This window comes from Humulus lupulus, chromosome 3 (genome assembly GCF_963169125.1).
Source record: "Humulus lupulus chromosome 3, drHumLupu1.1, whole genome shotgun sequence".
Classification (NCBI taxonomy): Eukaryota; Viridiplantae; Streptophyta; class Magnoliopsida; order Rosales; family Cannabaceae; genus Humulus; species Humulus lupulus.
In genome coordinates this window covers 211,013,416-211,032,522 of record NC_084795.1, presented here as the reverse complement: position 1 = coordinate 211,032,522, position 19,107 = coordinate 211,013,416, and the positions used below count along the sequence as shown (strand labels likewise).

The 19,107-nt window shown below is 38.4% G+C and overlaps 1 protein-coding gene across 1 annotated transcript; it reads right to left on the bottom strand.

Moving 5' to 3' along the window:
* Positions 1-4,764: 4,764 nt before the first annotated feature.
* On the bottom strand, positions 4,765-5,343 carry LOC133825368 (uncharacterized). The gene has a single exon (XM_062258322.1). The coding sequence runs from the start codon at positions 5,341-5,343 to the stop codon at positions 4,765-4,767; it is 579 nt and encodes a 192-aa protein (XP_062114306.1).
* Between the last annotated feature and the right edge of the window lie 13,764 nt (positions 5,344-19,107).

The window sequence follows — 19,107 nt, the reverse complement described above, 5'->3', positions numbered from 1 at the left end:
ACATGCACACGACAAGTGTCATGATCTTATTAATTCTATCTAAACCTTATAGTATAATAAATAACATCTTTATAATCAGCTACATTAATCAAACCTTATGTTATAATTAATATTCTTAAACTATAGGTTAAACTTATAAAATCTATAAGTGTTGCTACGAGTGTTCAACTAAGTCCCGGCTTGAACCAAAATCTACAGAATCTAACAAACTACAAACTACTACTACTACTACTACTACTACTGCTACTGCTATTGCTACTGCTACTGCTACTGCTACTGCTATTGCTACTGCTACTGCTACTTACTACTACTAATATTCTGGGACTCTACAATGTGGAACATGCAAGGTAAAGTATATGCTGGTTGCATTCTTCCACATTTCCAAAAACTTTTTAGGCATGCCATTGGTGAATTTCATTATGTCGTCTTCCTACATAAACTTATCTCCAGTCTTCTTAGCATTCATCCAACGAACCATGCGCACCCAGGGGAATGTTGTATTTAAAACAACCGCTTCTTGGCGATACGTTCCCTTCAAAAAGTGACATCGCCTACGCAACAAATGGAAGGCCGCATCAATATGCAGCAATAAAGTCAATTTGGTTAGGAAAAAAATCAATAATTTAAAATTAAAAGAAAGAAAAATGAACTAAAATACTTACTGAATCCCAAAGCCAAGTCCTGACTGTGTTCAACTATACGAACCATGCCACATTATGGTTCCTAGTCTTCACATCCCGATTCCACTTATTCTTTATCTTCTCTAGGAACCACTTCTCAAATGCACGCAATTGCTTATCATCACATGACTTCAAAGGATTGACAATGACTATACCTTTGTCTGAGCTTATCCATGTGCGCTTCGTCGGGTTGGTGAATTCCTTGTAGTGCTCTAGCTTTCGTTTGTTCCTCTTACCCTCAAGGCCTTCAACCTCGCTAGGGTCAACAATGACTACACCAGTCATACCATCATCACTGGCCACCAGGACCTTCTTCACACGAGTAGAAGGAGGATCCTTAGCCTTAAAATATGTAGGCACAATGTCAGACTTTGTATCTGATGCATGGGACCACTTCTCACCCAATATCAATAACTTCTCCAACTGAGCCATGATCACTGACTGATTTTCTAGTAACTTCGCCTGACCTTGCTCTACCCTCTCAAGACTCTATACCAACTTTTCCCATTCAGGATGGGAGGGATTCCTCGATGATGATGCAACTGCTGTAGGAGTGGGCTCATCCTCATAAAAAATAGAAGTTGATTTTGCAACCTCAGCTAACTTTTGTGCAACTTTCTCTAGATCTACTTCTTCTTTTGCTCCACCCTCAGCCTCACCCACTCTTGTTCCTAAGTCAGGGAATAGATCACCATCAACATCTGTGAGGCTATAATAATATTTTACCTCACCAGGATGTGGCTTCAACATGGAAAATACAACAAACAACATATGTCAGAAATACTTTAATAACGTAAAACCTAAATAAAATAGTTTGTCACATTTAAAAAGATAAAGTGGAACTTACTCGAGTCTTGCCAAACAACGGAACCAACTGTGCTGTAGAAGGAAATATATCAGTTTTGGTTGACCAACTAAGCATTCTGGGAATTTGGTTCCCCCACTTCTCATCATATTTCCTCCTAATATCTGGTATGGCCTCAAAAGCCCAATACTGAAGTGCAGAGGCATAACCATAGAAGCTGTACTTGGACTCCTTTTGTTGTTTCCAAGACCTCTCATTCTTTTTGTCCTTGTTCAACCTCAATTGTTTCTTCATGTCTCTCTGAACCCCTCTCATAAATTTTTTGAAGGACAACTTCCCCCACAGATACTTGAAGAAGTAATCAAGATCCTCAACCAACTTCAATGAATCACCCCATATGCTAGTTATCTTCTTAGGGGCATGCAGTACCCTCTCAATCAAGTAGCATAAACCCAACTTAAATGCATCTTCAGAGTTTGAACAATCCTTCAAAGCATCTTCCAACTGACCGAAGCTAACCTTTACCTCACCATTAAAATATTTCTTGATGATCTGATCACTGGTAAGATGATCTTTCAACTCATCTATGGACGACGTCTTGCCAAAATTCAGGCCGGTAACCAGGGCAAACTCCACAATACCGAATCTACATAGACTGTTACCCATGTAGAACTGGCCCTCTTCAAGCTTCTTGCTTTCAACCTTACACAACATCAACTGGTGCAATAGAACCCCAGAAAAAATGAAGGCCTTCGCCTTGAAGAACTTTCCCAATGGGCATGCCTTTGCCCATTCAATTAACCCATGCTTCTGAAAATCCTATATAAGGGTCTCCATGTGAGCACTCCCCCTATAAGTAACACAGGATGGAAAGTGCTTCTCCAACGGTACAATAAGGCCAGGCATCTAAAAAAAATACTGTTAAAATTTGGTTTTTTAAAGTAATTGGGTAACCATCTAGGCCCATCGAGGCCCGTCGAGACATGTCAAGGAAACACAGTTTCAATGCCAATCTATATTTATCTAGTCTTATCGAGGCCCATTGAGGTATCAAAATTTATATGCCTAACTATTTGAATCAAGCCTTGTGGAGGCATATCAATGCACTATTAAATTCAGTTAATTGTTTTAAAAAGTATATTGGTAATCATCAAGGTCCATCGAGGCCTGTCGAGGTAACAATTATATTTACGTTCAATCAAGCTGCGTCGAGACCTATCGAGGTCTGTCGAGGCACATTCATCTCTACAACTATCTAACCCCTATCGAGACCCGTCAAGGTCTATAGAGACATGTCGAGGTGACATCCCTCTGGGCTTGTTTAGGTCAATCAAGTCCCATCGAGGCATATCGAGGTGTCTATAACTGTCGAGTTGATAGTTGTCGAGGCCTATTAATTTCTATCGAGGTGGAGGCAAATATTTGAAAAAGAAAACCCAAATTTTCCTATTAACAACATCGATCTAACCTATGAACAAAAAATCATAAAACAAACAAGCACAGACAAACAAACCCAGAAATGGATCGAGGACTCACCTTTGCTTTCTTCTGGGTGGCTTCTTCGAGCTTTGGGTCATCCCCTCTGACGCCGTCGCCTTTCTGTTTGTCCCCTCCGGCACACCAACGATCACATCAAGGATTCGAGCACTGCCAATGGAAGATTTGGGGTTTTTTTTGGGGTTCTTGTTTCGACACCGAGAGATTAGAGAAGAGATTTGGGGGATTTTTTGGGGTTTCGATTTCAGGCCAAGAGAGTGAAGGAGAGAATAGAGAGAGACCGAGAGAATAGAGAGAGTGGGAAACAAATGCCAGGATTATTTTGGGAATTGAGGGAAACAAAACGACCAAATTAAGGATGTGAATAGTGAGTAGAATATTTTTCAGTTAGTACCCCAAATAATGCATAAATATTCAAATTTCCCTTAAAATATTAATCCACACATTGTAATTTGTCAATGAGCAAATAGTTGCTAAGAACATTACTCAGCCACTACATCTTCTAACCATTGATTAAGAGCATAAATAATGTAGTTGAATTTCTGCATCTTAGCAATAAGTTGTATTTGAAAATGTCCCCACATGATATAATGGTTAGCCATAAGCTTTATAATAGTCTGAATTTAAAAATATTAAAGTAAAGACGATTTTTTTTCTTTCTATTATTTGTTTTACATTACTGAAAGACAAGCGCTCCTAGATATTTGCAATAATGGTGTTAAAGATTAAAAAATATGAATCCCCACAAAAAAAAACCTCTTGGATCAACGCGAAAATCAACAATACGAAGGGTTGTTTAAACTATGTAACAAGAAGATCAAATAATTAATTACATAATTAATCCATACCCTATCAAAGAAATCATGACCAAATGTTTAATTAAGCTGTCACTTAGTAAATGATTTTGGAGCTACTGAACAACACATATCAGCACTAGAACTACCTCTTTCGAAACATAACTAGTACCCTTTCGTGTACCCTCCTCTACTTTCAATAATCTTATATATCATACCATAGAAAAATCTATCGTTTATTATTTTAATAAATTGTATTTGGCACAAATTTCTCTCATGATTCATGCCTCACCCAATCTATAATTTTACAAAAAACCATCACATAACCCAATTTGAATGGCCTATAATTATTAAAGCTTGAATATCATTTCTTCATAATCCGACTCTTATAAATATGATGTAAAATGATTTCTTGATATTAAAGGCTCTTAGAGTCTGTAATACATATAAAAGTGAAATTGATGAAATTAATCTTTATTACTACTATTTGTATAATATCTTAATGTTTATTACCCTCCAACACCATTTTTAATTCCTTCATAATAATTATACAGTAAGTAGTTCCTAGTCCCTAAATTTTACTATACCCTTACTTATCTACTTTTTTATCAACATAATTTTCTATATAAAACATATATAAATAAATACATGAATAATATATATATCAATATGTTGAGAAGAGACAAAATACAATACATTTGATATAAATATTCCTATGTCTCTCCCGTCCTTTGATGGAAGAATTTTGTATTTTGGTCTCTTGCTTGTTAATAATCCAATTAAAAGGATACACACTATCAACAAAGTTTGAAACAAGGGTTGGAGTAGACTCTGAAGTAGATGCACCCTTGTTCAAATGCTAAGTGAACATATTGATTAATTAGGAGACAAGGATATGGATCTTTGGATGTGTGGAGCTCGGTCAGAGAAGAAGTATTGTTGACAAAGGCTTTAAGTTTGGCTTGAGGTTTTCAGGAAGCACCATATCCTAGGGTAAACTGTGCAAGAAGTAGCACTTGTCAATTAAATGTCCAGGTCTGTTGCAATGAATGCAGATTGGCCGAAGCTTCTTTGGTCTTAAAGGTTGAGTATCGCTAGTAGATGCTGTCGCAACAATGGTTGGAATAGTTGTAGAGCCAAGAGTGTGTTGTCTTTCTTCTTGAACGGCCATAGAAAAAACTTTGGATATGTTGGGAAGAGGTTCGATCAAAAGAATTTGAGCACGAATAGGATGGTATGATTCATTCAAACTTGTAAGGAACTGGAGAACCTGATCAAGATTGTAAAAATCATTTAGTTTCTCCATGGCACCACTGGTAAAGACAACAGTAGGGTGAAATTCAAAAAACTCATCCCATAGAACTTTAAGTCTAGTGAAGTAAGTTTGGACATCTTGGTCTCCTTGTTTGAGAACAGTGGCCAATTCCCTAAGTTGAAATATTCGAGGTCCATTGCTGTGATTGAAATGATCTGATAAATCTTGCCACATAGCAGCACCCGTATCACGAAACATGATACTCTTAGCAATATTGGGAGACGCAGAATGCAAGAACCAATAAATTACCATGTTATTGCATTTGAGCTAAGATGAGAGAAAATGATCCTTTGGAGGGGAACGAGGAAGAAACCCATCAACAAATGCAGTCTTGTTCTTGGCTTTAAGAGATACTAAGACACCATGTTTCCATGATTGGTAAGTGGGGCCAGTGAGGAGGGAAGTAATGAGAATATGATAGCCGAGCTCAAGAAGTATAGAGTATCTTCAATGTTAAGATGATTTTGTGTGTTTTGATGCTCGGGAGGTAGGGATTCCCTATGTCAATGACTTTCAGGTACAAGTTGATCTTGATGCATGTTATTTAGAGGAGATTGTAAACAATTGACAACAGAGTGAACATCACCATCACCATTGTTACGAGGGATGCTAATGCATGAGGTTGGGTCGCCATTGTTGATAGAGCTCCGAGTGCGTGGTTTAGCCATGAGTGTGCAAAAAATAGAGGAAGAAAGAAAGAGAAGAAGAGAAAAATGAGGGTATTTTCTCTGATACCATATTAAGAAAGTGAGAGTGATTTTGGAAAAAAATAATCTGGATTGAATTGAATCTCAGTAATTACACCAGGGGGTCTTATAGACCAGGGAAAAATATAATAGAGTTGGTTAACAGAATAACTAGCAAGACAACAAATAATGGAACTCACAGACTTCTAACTCTAATAATATATAGTTTTCCAAAAATCTAAATCCATTCAAACTAATAGCTACAATATTTTTGCTTGGTATTACACAATCATTCTTCATCTCAGATAAGTCAACAACACAATCACTTTTGATGAATAGTCTTACCTTGATTCAAAGACCCAAAAGCTTTGACTCCAATGATAGACCTCCTTTTAAATACACTTATGCACACAGACACTGTAATGCCCTAAACTCCAAGGACCATTACGGTGTGCCTTGTAAACAATGCCAAACTCGCTAATAGAGTCATTTGGCCAAAATCGTGTAACTAAGTATGATTAGCGGTTTAGGGATTAAAATTTTGGTTAAGATATAACGTTTCATTAGAACGTTTATTGTATACATTGGGATCCCAAAAATATAATTTAAAGGTCTATTATAAGAAAATATTTACAACATGCCGATCTAAGCGGAAAAATAGGGTTTAACCCTAGTTCCTCTTTATACCCTCGGCCGTGGCGGTCGAGCAGCCGCATATGTACACGTCGTCACCTAAGCTCTCCAACTCAAGGATGGTCCAACTTTCTTTTGCCTTTACCTGCACCACATTGCACCCGTGAGCCGAAGCCTAGCAAGAAAACTCAACATGCTCATGAACAGTAGTAACATGTCATCGAATCATAATGTGCATGCCTAGCAATAATAGCTTCCATCATGCATGCAAATAAGTTCAAATAAATGATTATGGGGTCCTGCATCAGAATAGAAGACTAATGAGTCATTCTCTGGGGACCTGTTTCTTGGATAGATGACTAATAAGTCAATCTCGGAGTGGGTGACTAATGAGTCACGCCGTGTATAGGTGACTAATGAGTCACACTCTGTATAGATGACTAATAAGTCATACCCTGTGTAGATGACTAATGAGTCCATCTTTGTCTAGGTGACTAATGAGTCACACTCTATATAGGTGACTAATGAGTAACACTCGGTATAGATGACTAATAAGTCAATCTCTGTGTGGATGACTAATGAGTCATATCCTGTATAGGTGACTAATGAGTCATGCTCTGGAGGTCCCATACCCTCCTAGCCATGTGACATGTAGGTTACCTTAGCCTTTCTGGCTCTGGCTCTAATTAACTAGCCCATAGACTAGACAAGCGCTTTTAATTTTCATCGAACTTGAGGTCGGTCCGGCATTAATGCTCATTTGAGTCATTCAATGTAGATGTCAATTAGATATAATCTTTATTGGCTTCCGTTGAACACGCTAAGGCCGTACTTGACTTATAATTCAATCCCATGTGACCAGTGCTCAATACCACTGCCGAACTTGACTAATGAGTCACAGCTTCACAGTTGATACTGACACCATTGTCAATCCCTGACTAATAAGTCAGTGCTTCCTCATTTAGGTAATACAAACAGACATATATCATATGTCAAATATTCAGATATAAGGCATTTGGCATGCTCATTCAGTAATCAAAAGCATAATTATAATCATGCACAATTACAGAGACTTAAGCTTTGATCAATCTCATAATCAACATTCATGCCATGCCCTAATCTCATGTATCTTATGCATTTTCAATGCAATCAATGTCCACATATAGAGCACTCAACATGCCTCATGAATAACCATGCATGTCACATATGGGGTGCAGTTTCTTACCTTTGATTCGAGCGAGAATGAATAAAAGAACGACCCTTGAGAACGATCTGACTTTTAGCCCTTTAGCGATCACCTAGTCATAACCGAATATGGGACACCATCAATAAAATGAATAACAAAGGTTCCCAAACCAAGATCTGGCCTCCGGGACATCAATCCCCACTAATCTGGGTTGTAGAAACAATCCCGAGGCCTAAAACTGAGTTCCCAAGGTCAAAACACTCAAACGGGCTCAAAACCAAACAAGGGCTGCGGCCCTAGCACCTTGAGCCGCGGCCCCCAGCCACTCCAGGAGCAAGGGCCGCGGCGTCCAACAAGGCCAAAACCTCCCCAGCTGCTTCTTTGAGCTAGGGTCACGGCCCCCAACCCAGAACCATCTAAAAACTTGGTTTCCATCATCCCAAACCCTCCAAAAACATACCTAAACACTTCCAAATCCACAAATCAAAGTTCCCAAGCTTCCCAATGATCCAAAACCATCAAATCCCGAGGCTCAAACGAACCAAAAACTCAATGATTCACAAAGTCCAATTCTAAGCTTAAAAGCTTTAAAAACTTAAAACTTAAAACTTGAATTACCTCCAATTGAGTTGTTTCCAACTAAATCCTTCAACGAATAAACTTCTAATCTTCCCTAGGATTGCTATGCCTCGATCCTCGCTTGAATCCGACTCCTAGAACTCGAGATTTCTTTGAAAATGCTTTGAACGGTAAAATGAACTATCGGGAAGAGAAAGAGAGGTTTTCTAACGTACGGTTCTATCTGACAAGCTACTTCAAGCTTAAGTAACCTCAAATAAAACCTAGTGCTCGGGGTCCCAAAAACACCCCCGGGGACATTATAGTCAAAACTCCCAGAATTTCCTCCTGATCTCAATAACTCCCAATTTATCATCAAATAACATCCTCATAACTCAATATTCCAATAAAAGACCCCGTTATGACAAAACCGCTAATTTATAATATAAGACCGTCTCATGCCGAATAGCTCGAATATATCTCCATAATAATGGGATCTCATTCACAAATCACAATATGCACCCAAATATACAAATATGCCCTCAACGGGCCAAATTACCAAAACACCCTAATAATCAAATGTAGACCCACATGCATGCATATAACATCATATTATAATATAATTCACATAAACATGCATATTATCAGTTAATGGCATAATTAAATAATTATGGCCCTCCTGACCCACTAATCCAGCCATTAAACTGCATTAGGGATTTTGGGGCATTACAACTATCCCCTCCTTACAGAAATTTTGTCCTCGAAATTTACCTGAACCGCCCAGAATATAAATTTCGCACAACTGATTCTAGTTTCTGTAACGACCCAAATCCGCTATTAAGGCTTAAGGGCCTTGATTAGCGTGCCAGGAGGGCATGATGGGATTTATGTGTGATTTTAATGATTTAAATGCATTGTTATGATTTAAAGCATGTTATATGACCATTTGTTTATCTGAGATGCATGACTATGTATGTTAGTATGCATGTAGGCCCGGATCGTGTTAGAAGGGCATAATTGTAATTTTGGCCATGTTGGGCATAACTGCATTGATATGTGATGATTGTTGAGACCACATTGTGATGTGGATGTATCTGTGATTTGTGACTCGAGGCGATCCCAGTGAGCAGGCTAGCGGAAATTCATGACGGGAATTTATACCCGGCTCGGGGCGAGCCTGGAGGTATGAACAGGAATTCAGAGAAATAGATTGAGATTTATTTTGATGATGGGGGATAATTATTTGGTGATTTATCAGGTATTGGGAAGCAACGGGAAAATATTAGAGACACTTGAGGATTAGCGGGAATTGGGTAAATGACTAAAATGGCCCTACTTGGGTAAAAGGGTTTAGAATTAATAGGGAGGGCATTTTGGTCAATTGGCTTTTGAAGATAGAATAAATAAGGCTTTACACTTAGTGGGATTTATAGAGAGTGTTGGCTGTGGAGAGAAAGAAAGAAAAGAAAGAAAAAGGAAAGAAAGAAAAGAGAGAAAACTGATGGGTTTTCTAAGGGATCGGTTTGGGGGTTCTAGCACCTCTTCTCTTCATTTTTCTTGAGGTCAAGCTCAGTGGGGAGCTAGGATAGGCTGTGCATCAAGAATCTTAAGGTCACACTTGAAGACTTGGCAAGGATTAGCAAGAACATCTGAAACTTGAGGTAAGTTCTTGAGGATTTCAGTTTTAGGGCTTTACTGGTTTTGAGCTGTGTTTTTGAGCTAAATGGATGGGACTTTTGGGGAAAATCAGGTCAAGCTTTGATGATGAGCAAGCTAAGGAGGCCTAGGGTTGAATCAAGGTCGAAATTGCATTAATGGTATGATTTCTAAGACTCTATCTTTGTGGTTTACATGAATTTCTGGTTTAGGGTTGTTCATGGTAGATTTTGAGTTGTTGGGTTGCTTGAGCTTGGGATTGAGTTCTTGGGATGCTTGGGATGAGTGTGAGGTGTGTATAAGCTTGATTTTGGGCTTGGAAAAGGTTTGGGCAAGTTTGGGCTTGAATTGGTTGAAGGAAATCGCAGAAATGCGATTTTGGGTTTTCTGGGCTGCAACTAGCGCTACAGCGCTAGTCAGTGGGCGCTGTAGCGCTAGTCCCTATTTCTGGGGGGGTGCATTCTGCTTGTAGTGCTACAGCGCCCTCTTTAGAGCGCTGTAGCGCTGCACTGTTCACAGAGGGGAATTTTTGAGTTTTGATGAGGGATTTTGACCTAGGGTTCGGGGCTTGATTCCGCCACTTTGTTTTGGGGATTTAGGACTTCCCGGGGGCTCGGGATTGGTCCCGAGGCTAGGTATTCGGACTTGGGGTTCGGTGTTGACTTTGTCCTATGTTTGTGCCTAGGTGTGCGCTAAGGCTCGGGTGGGATCGTGCTCAAGGAGTCAGGTGATCTAAGCTATTGAAGGGAAAGGTAAGAAAACTATAACACCCGTAGGATGGGGCGTAGGCCCATAGTGTGATTGCGGGGCACGGCCCTATATTGCATGTTGCATGATGAGATGATTGCAGGGCGTGGCCCTATACTGCATTACATGTTAGGGTGCAGATTTAATTGAATTAGCATTTGTTTGAATGTTGCTTGATTTATGCTATGTGTGATTATGATGAATTGAACGGCAAGGGCCGAGAACGGCGTAGGCCGGGTACGGCAGCGGGGCCGGAAGTAACACCTAGCACATGGGATGCTATAGTCAGGGTGGGACCCAAAGGATACATGAGTTATCCTCAAGGTGAGAACCGATACCCCAGGACTTTGGTAAGGTTTCTGAGGCGGCATGGCCGTGTTTGCTTAGTCTAATGATTGACTTGTTTATTTGGGGATTATCTGTTATGATAAACTGTATACATTGCATATGTTATGTTCTGCATGAGTTTTCTTGCTGGGCTTCGGCTCACGGGTGCTCTGTGTTGCAGGTAAGGGCAATGACTGAGTCAACCAACCATGAGTACGGAGAGCGTGAAGCGACGTGTACATGTTTGGTCTGCCCGACTGCTTTGGTTGGGGGTTTATTCGAAAATGCCTGTAATAATCTATGATTTTATGATTTCTCAACTGTAACCTTATTTCAAGATGTAATTAGTTTTCAAACCTTATTTTGGGATCCCAAATGTTTAATAATAGAAGTTTTAATGAAATGACGCATTTTCAAAGATTACAGCCTTAACTTTTAATTAGTCACACTTTGTTTCAAAACCTCGGTTAGCGAGTCCATTGCACACTGTTTTGTCTTAAAAACTCACTTAGTAACGGCTCTAAGGAAGTAGGGCGTTACACCAATCATCATTCTAGTCTCTTTTCAGAAAAAGAAGCCCTGTCAGACCACCTGGAAACACATTCAAAATCCACAGACTAATCCAGTCTGTCCTGATCTCACTAGCACAATCTAGGTGGTATCCACCAAACTAGTTAAGAGTTCCATGCACCTCCCTGCAAAAAAACTCTAGCTCTCACCACAGGTATCATAAGCATAAAGAACCATACACCATGCCAACTATCACAAGGCTTTCCACTCTCAAGCCCAAGAGTTACTATACTTTCCTTGTCATTTAGGATTACTCTTTAATTACTTAACCAATCCATACCCTGGATCAAACCAAAGCTTGTCATAACCAGCTTTACCAAAATCACTGATGAGTCCTTTCCATAACCCAATTCATCTCTTAAGTTACCAATACCATATTGCATTTCCATCACAACATAACCATGTGATCATCGTATCATCCTTATGCTTCCGTATATGCAACAAACAAAAGAACAGCATGGCACCAAAACCAATCAATATAACTTAGAAATCAAAACTAGAAAACTAACCTGCCACCCCTGAGGAACTAGTCTCAGTCTCAGACTCTGACTGTCCTGGAATAAACACTCGAGTTGGAATCGAGCTGTTTATCCTCTTTTGCTCAAACTCCCTTAGCCTTGGGAAATTCTTCTTGAAATGCCCAACCATTCCACAAGCAAAACATGACCTTGCTCGGCATTCTCCCAAATGACACCTCTTGCACCGCGTGCATATTGGACGAGTCTTCCAGCTTTCATTCTTACTTGCCTCAATGAGGGGAGATACCACTATCTGAGCTCCATGCTCTCTGGCACTCTTCTTCTCAACTATTATGCTTTCAACAACAAGAGCCTTCTCTACCACCTGAGCATAGGTAGAGACTTCATGCGCTGGTGCAACTCTAATGCCCTGAGCTATTTCAGGATTAAACCCCTGAACAAACCTTTCCTTCTGGGCTATATCTGTGGGTATCATATCAAAGGCAAACTTGGCCAACCCATCAAATTTGTTAACATACTCGGCTACTGATGCCTTTCCTTAAACGAGATTCAGAAACTCATTCATCTTAGCAGTCTTAGCTGCATCACAGTAATATTTCTCATTAAACAGCTGCCTAAATTCTTTCCAATCCATCACAGCTGTATCTTGTGTCTGGGACACTACCTCCCACCACGCCCGGGCATCATCCCGCAATACATATGTCGCACAGATCACTCTATCGTGACCCACCAGCCCCATACTATCAAGAATAAAACTGATCATGCCTATCCATTGTTCAGCTCTAAATGGATCTAGGCCTCCCTCGAAGGTTGGAGGGTAAAACTTCAGGAATCTTCCTTAAAGGAATTCCCATCCACTCTCAACCCTAGGCTGAGCTAAAGCTGATGCCACTCCTGGCATAGCAAAGGAAGAGGTGCTCCCCAACAGACTCCGCTGTTGCTTCAAGAATCTAATCTCTTCCTCATATCTCTGCAATCTTAATTGCAAATCTGTAAGCATCTGCTGAAAATTCACAGGAGCAGATGAAGAACTGATACCTTGGCTGTAACTCCCAGCCCCTGTATAACCACCACCAGGCCTCATAATCTGCCTTGAATATAAACCTGCTGATTAAATCTGTAGTCAATAACTTGACCCATTAATCACAATGAGCATATCAAGAGCTTTCCCCCATGGAATAAATCTTACCATGCCACAATCATTAATCACTTGCAGTGCTAAAAACATGCCCACAGCATTCATACATTATTCATATTCCCTGCTCTTCCAACACTCACACCATGCCTCCAATTCCAGCATGCAAATATCACAATTATATAGATTCATAGAGCATCCAATCATATGATCACAATCATATATATACATTCACGGAGCATATAATCATATAGTCAAGAGTTAAGCTCTACCGGAATCTCATGCTCCCTAATACAATGTGCAGGTAAAGCATTTACATTCCATTTAAGCAGCTATGCACATAACTACAGAAATAGTTACCATCCCATGAGTGAAGTTATCTTCATAGATGAGTGTACATGCCCAGCTTGTCTTCAGGAACCATAAACCTTGGCTCGCTCTGATACCAAGTTGTAATGCCCCAACTATAGGGATCGTTACGGTGTGCCTTGTAAACAGTGCTAAACTCGCTAATCGAGTTATTTGGCCAAAATCGTGTAACTAAGTATGATTAGCGGTTTAGGGATTAAAAGTTTTGGATAAGATGTAATGTTCCATTAGAACGTTTAATATATATATATATGTTGGGATCCCAAAAATATAATTTTAGAGTCTATTATAAGAAAATATTTACAACAGGCCATTCTATGCGGCAAAACAGGGTTTAACGCTAGTTCCTTCTCAACCTCGGCCGTGGTGGACGAGCAGCTGCATATGTACACCTCATCACCTAACCTCTCCAACTCAAGGATGGTCCACCTTTCTTTTGCCTTTACCTGCACCACATGGCACCCGTGAGCCGAAGCCCAGCAAGAAAACTTAATATTCTCATGAACAGTTATAACATGTCATCGGATCATAAGGCACACGCCCTACTCCAACAGGCAACAGATCCACATAGTGTTGAGTATAACACATCAACCAATGATCATAACAATCATTTAGGACTTTCAGTCCAAACAAATAGGTGACAGTCGCAAAAGTCACAAAAGTGGGTACAGCCCCCTCTCTAGCCATGTGATGATAGGGTCACCAGGGCTTAACAGATAAGTGAATCTTTCATAAGTCTGAACAGGATAGGTGTATGGTGAATAGTCGCCAACATAACCTTTCCCCATGACCATAGAGTCATAACCTTGGAACAGCGTTCCCTAGCCATGTGACAAACAGTCACCGGGCCATATGCCCTGGCTCTGAATAACAAGTCTCAAACTAGCCAAGCTCTTATAAGTTCATCGACCTTAGGGTCGGTCCATCGTTAATATCCCATATGAGTCATTCTTGCTGATATCGATTAGATCTAATCTTCATTTGGCTCAGCGTTCATGACGCTATGCCATTTTTGACTCTTAGGTCAGTAAAACACGACCAGTGTTCAACCCATTATGAACTTGACTAGTAAATCACAGCTTCACAGATGGATCTAACACCATTGTCAATTCTGACTAGTAAGTCAGTTCCACACACACAAGTAAGCCATGCCACCAAACATATATCACATATCCAATATTCATATACAAGGTATTCAGCATGCTTACTTAACATGTACTAGTACAATTAGGACTATGCACGAACACAGAGGCTCAAGCTCTGAACAATATCATACTCAATATGTAAAGCATGTCCTAATCACATGTTTCTCGTGCATCATATGCATTATATTTAACAATCCAACATGCACCAATAACATCCATGCATGTCATACTTAATAATCAACCAACATGCATCAAGAATAGCCATGCATGTCACATATACACAGGGTGCAGTTTTCTTACCTCAGATTCGAGCTAGAACCAATATAAGAATGACCCTTGAGAACAATCAACCTTTAAGCCCTTAGCGGTCACCTAATCATAACCAAATATTGGAACCATCAATAAAATGATCAACATAGGTTACAAAACCAAAATCTAGCCTCCGGGCATAACCCAAACTAATCCAAGTAGTAGGAACACTCTTGAGGCCTATAGCTAAGTTCCCGGGGTCAAAACGAGCAAACGGGGTGAAAACAGGGCCAGGGCTGCGGCCCCCAGAATTTTCTAAGCCAAGGGCCGCAGCACCCAGCAGGTTCACTTCCTCCACCTACTTCTTCATGCAAGGGCCGCGGCACCCCAAGAACAAGGCCGTGGCCCCCAACCCTGGGCCATTCCCAAACTTGATTTTAACACTCCAAAGCCTCAAAAATCATACCCAAACATATCCCAATCATCAAAACAAAGTTTCCAAGCTTCCCAAAGCTCCATAACCCTCAAAACCTAAGGTTCAAACCAACCAAAAACTCAACAATTCACAAAGTCCAATTCTAAGCTTAAAAACTTTAGAAACTCAAAACTTCAAACTTACATTACCTTTGATTGGGTTGTTTTCCGTCAAATCCTTCGATTAAGAAGCTTCTAATCTTTCCTAGGATCGCTGTGCCTCGACCCTCGCTTGATTCCGACTTCTAGAACTCGAGATTCCTTCAAGAAAGCTTTGAACGGTAAAATAGGCTATCCGGAAGGGAGAGAGAGATTTTCCAACGTACATTCTTATCTGACAAGCTACTTCAAGCTTAAGTAACCTCAAATAAAACCTAGGGCTCGGGGTCCCGAAAACACCCCCGGGGACATTATAGTCAAAACTTCCAGAATTCCATCCTCATCTCAAATACTCCCAATTTATCATCAAATAAACATTTTTATTACCCCAAACTTCACCCCGTTATGACAAAACCGCTAACTCATAATCTATGATCGTCTCATGCCGAATAGCTCGAATATATCTCCATAATAATAAGATCTCATTCACAAATAACAATATGCACCCAATTTACAATTATGTCTTCAACAGGCCAAATTACCAAAATGCCCTTATCATTATAAATACACCAATATGTATGCATTTTATCATCATATAATAATATAATTCACATTAACACGCATATGATCATTAATAGCATCATAATTAAATTATGGCCCTCCCGGCATCCCAATTAAGGTCCTAACCCTTATTAGGAAATTCGAGGCATTACACTTTATTTCTATCATTTTCTCTTTCTCTCAACCTAACCAGTCGCTCAACCCCATTACTCTACTCTCTCTCTCTCTCTCTCTCTCTCTCCTGGTCTTCTCCGTCCCTCTCTACCTCTCTCTATATCTCATTACTCGCTCACTCCTCTCTCAATCATGGTGACGGTGGGCTCAAGAAGACGCAAAGGTAAGGCTATCTTTGTCTCTCTGGTTGGGTTGGGCTGATATGGGGTTTAGTTTGGGATCGTTGTTTGCAACTGTGTGTCTGTGGGGGGTGGCAAAGGGCACGAGGCATCGATTCAAATAGATATTTAATATTATGTCTTAGAAGTATATTTTAATATTTATCTAGCACTACTTATACTACTTTTATAACCATATATATGCCCTTTCTATATTTCTTCAAAAAATTTCAAGGACATATATATTTATATATGTGTTTCTATATATGAGAGTATATGGGGTAATTTTCCATGGCAAATGCATTGATGGAGTATGCATTGCTGGTGCAAGAAGTTTCACTGAGTATCTAGCAATTACATTTGGAGAAAAGCCAGATGGTTGGAGACTAGCATTAAAGGGATTGATGGTTGGCTATGATAAGTTGGATTTCACGGTTGTTTCTCTTATTCTCATTCTCACTCTCTTCCTATGCCACAGGTTCCTATCAGATGTGTGTTTATTAATTAATGATATACATGTGGATGTCTTTTATATTTATCCATGCATAATATTTTTGTAAATTATTGTAAGTGTTTCTTGATATATGTAATTGACATACATATATAATTAATATTATTAATTTTTATAGCCTTACATATTGGGATTGATCATGAGTAGATCTTGAAAGTGACTGGTGTTTATTTCTTGTCTTTTTGGGGGTGTTTATTTGGGCAGCACAAAGGAAAATTCAATGTTGAAGAAAGTCTCCATTGACACAAAAGAAGTATCTTTTTGTGTCGTTCTTGATATATATATATATATGCGCCTGATTTTGTGTCATTCTTGGAAAAAACATAATGCACTGCGTTGTACGGAATGAGTGGGTTCCACGTACTTTATCGATTTTTTAATTGTGTTGAAACCGGCTAGTAAAGATTTCATTGAATGGCTGGGTTTCTTGTTTTATATTTTGTTAAAAATTTAAAGTTTTAAAGTACAAACTATGACAGTATTATCAGACGCAAGTATGATAGGTGGTGGGTCCTAGTGTCATTGGGGATGGCATTATTGTCTTAACGCATGTACATATATGGGCGGGAGATTTATAATATATTGAAAGTACATAATAACGCGTAATGTGAATGTTGAGTAATACAAATGAGTACATCAAGATGAATGTTAAAGTACATTGAGAGTTTTGAGAACATTTACAAAATGAGTAAAACGCATGCAGATGACATTTTTTACATAAATTTTTATTGAATATATATTATTGGAGTAGAAATAATTTAAGGCGAAATAATTGTATATAACTTGAAATTTAAATTAATAAATTTTAAATAATAATTTATTTTTTGGTTTTTAATTTATTTTCTTCTAAGAAACGTGATGTTATTAGAATGTTACAGTGTCATTTTTAAGATTAATTTCAGAGTAATTTTTAATTTATCAAAAATAAAGATAAATTTAACTTGGACCTAAAGTTGTAATGTGCCACAAAGTTACCAATATTCTTAACTAACGGAATTAAAGATAAGGACATATAGAAAATGTTGGGGTTTTATGCCCTAATTAAAACCTAATTTTTTTGTAATCTCATTTTATTATCAACAAAAGAATAGAAATCATTTTTTTGACTTGGTCAATCACTTTGCTCACATGTTTTATTTTCATGATTATTTGTTTATTATAAACTTCTATTAAATCCCAAGCATATTGCTAATCGTATTTATAGTGACGTAATCACATTGGAATATAAATATGATTATATGTTCAAAATAAGTTAGTCATAAGATTAGTCAATGCACATGATTTACACTGACTTGCCAATCTATGATATGATCTACTTACACATTGTAGTGTTATGTTCTTTCCAAAACATTAGCAAAGTAGATAAGATCGGATGTATTTGTTACATCGAACTGGACCGATATTGACAGTTGATAAGATAAGTAAACATATTGTTATTATATATTCTAGTCGTATCATATAGTTGACCATATGTCAATTCAATCTCAATTCTGAGTGGTTAGTATTCTAACTGATTGTATATTTGACTTCTTTGACTTGTTCGTTACCAGCTTACCCTACGGACTAGCCCATACTTACATCTTGGGAACACGTTAGTATAATTGAGTGGGAGTGTTAATCATAGATATGAACATCTATATCTTCTGATGAAGAAGTGAAATTATGGTTTCCTTTTAGTTTGGTTCAAGGTGCTAAATGATAGAGATCTCATTTCTGTAATTAATATTAGTTTAGTGAAATATCATTTACAATGAACTAAGTGTTTTAAGGATAAAATACAATGAGGGGTAAAACGGTATTTTAGTCCCATCTCATTGTAGACCGCTTATAGAGAATTGAGTAACAATTATGGTTGTAACAATGGATAATTAATAACATATCCATATTTGTTATAGAGTGTTCTATGAATTCAAGAGTGCAATTCCGAGTCTTTAGTGGAGTCGCGAGGAATTAATAAGTTAGTAAATTCATTTGTTAGATTTATGATAACTTATTGGAGCTTGATTTCATAGATCCATGGTCCCCATTGTACCTTGGATAAAATCATCTAGATATTCTCAATTAATTGATTTAATTATTAATTAGAATTATCAAAGTTGTCCAGGTCAATTTTGGATAGTTTCACATAGTTAAGTAATTTTGAGAAAAAAAGAGAAATTAGGGCAGATTTATTAATTAAGATAAATTGGTATCTAAATTAGTAAATAAGTTTAAATCAAGGTTCAAATTATAAATAATTAATTTGATAAAGGATTTAAATAATTATTTAATTAAAAAATCAATAGAAAATAATACAGGC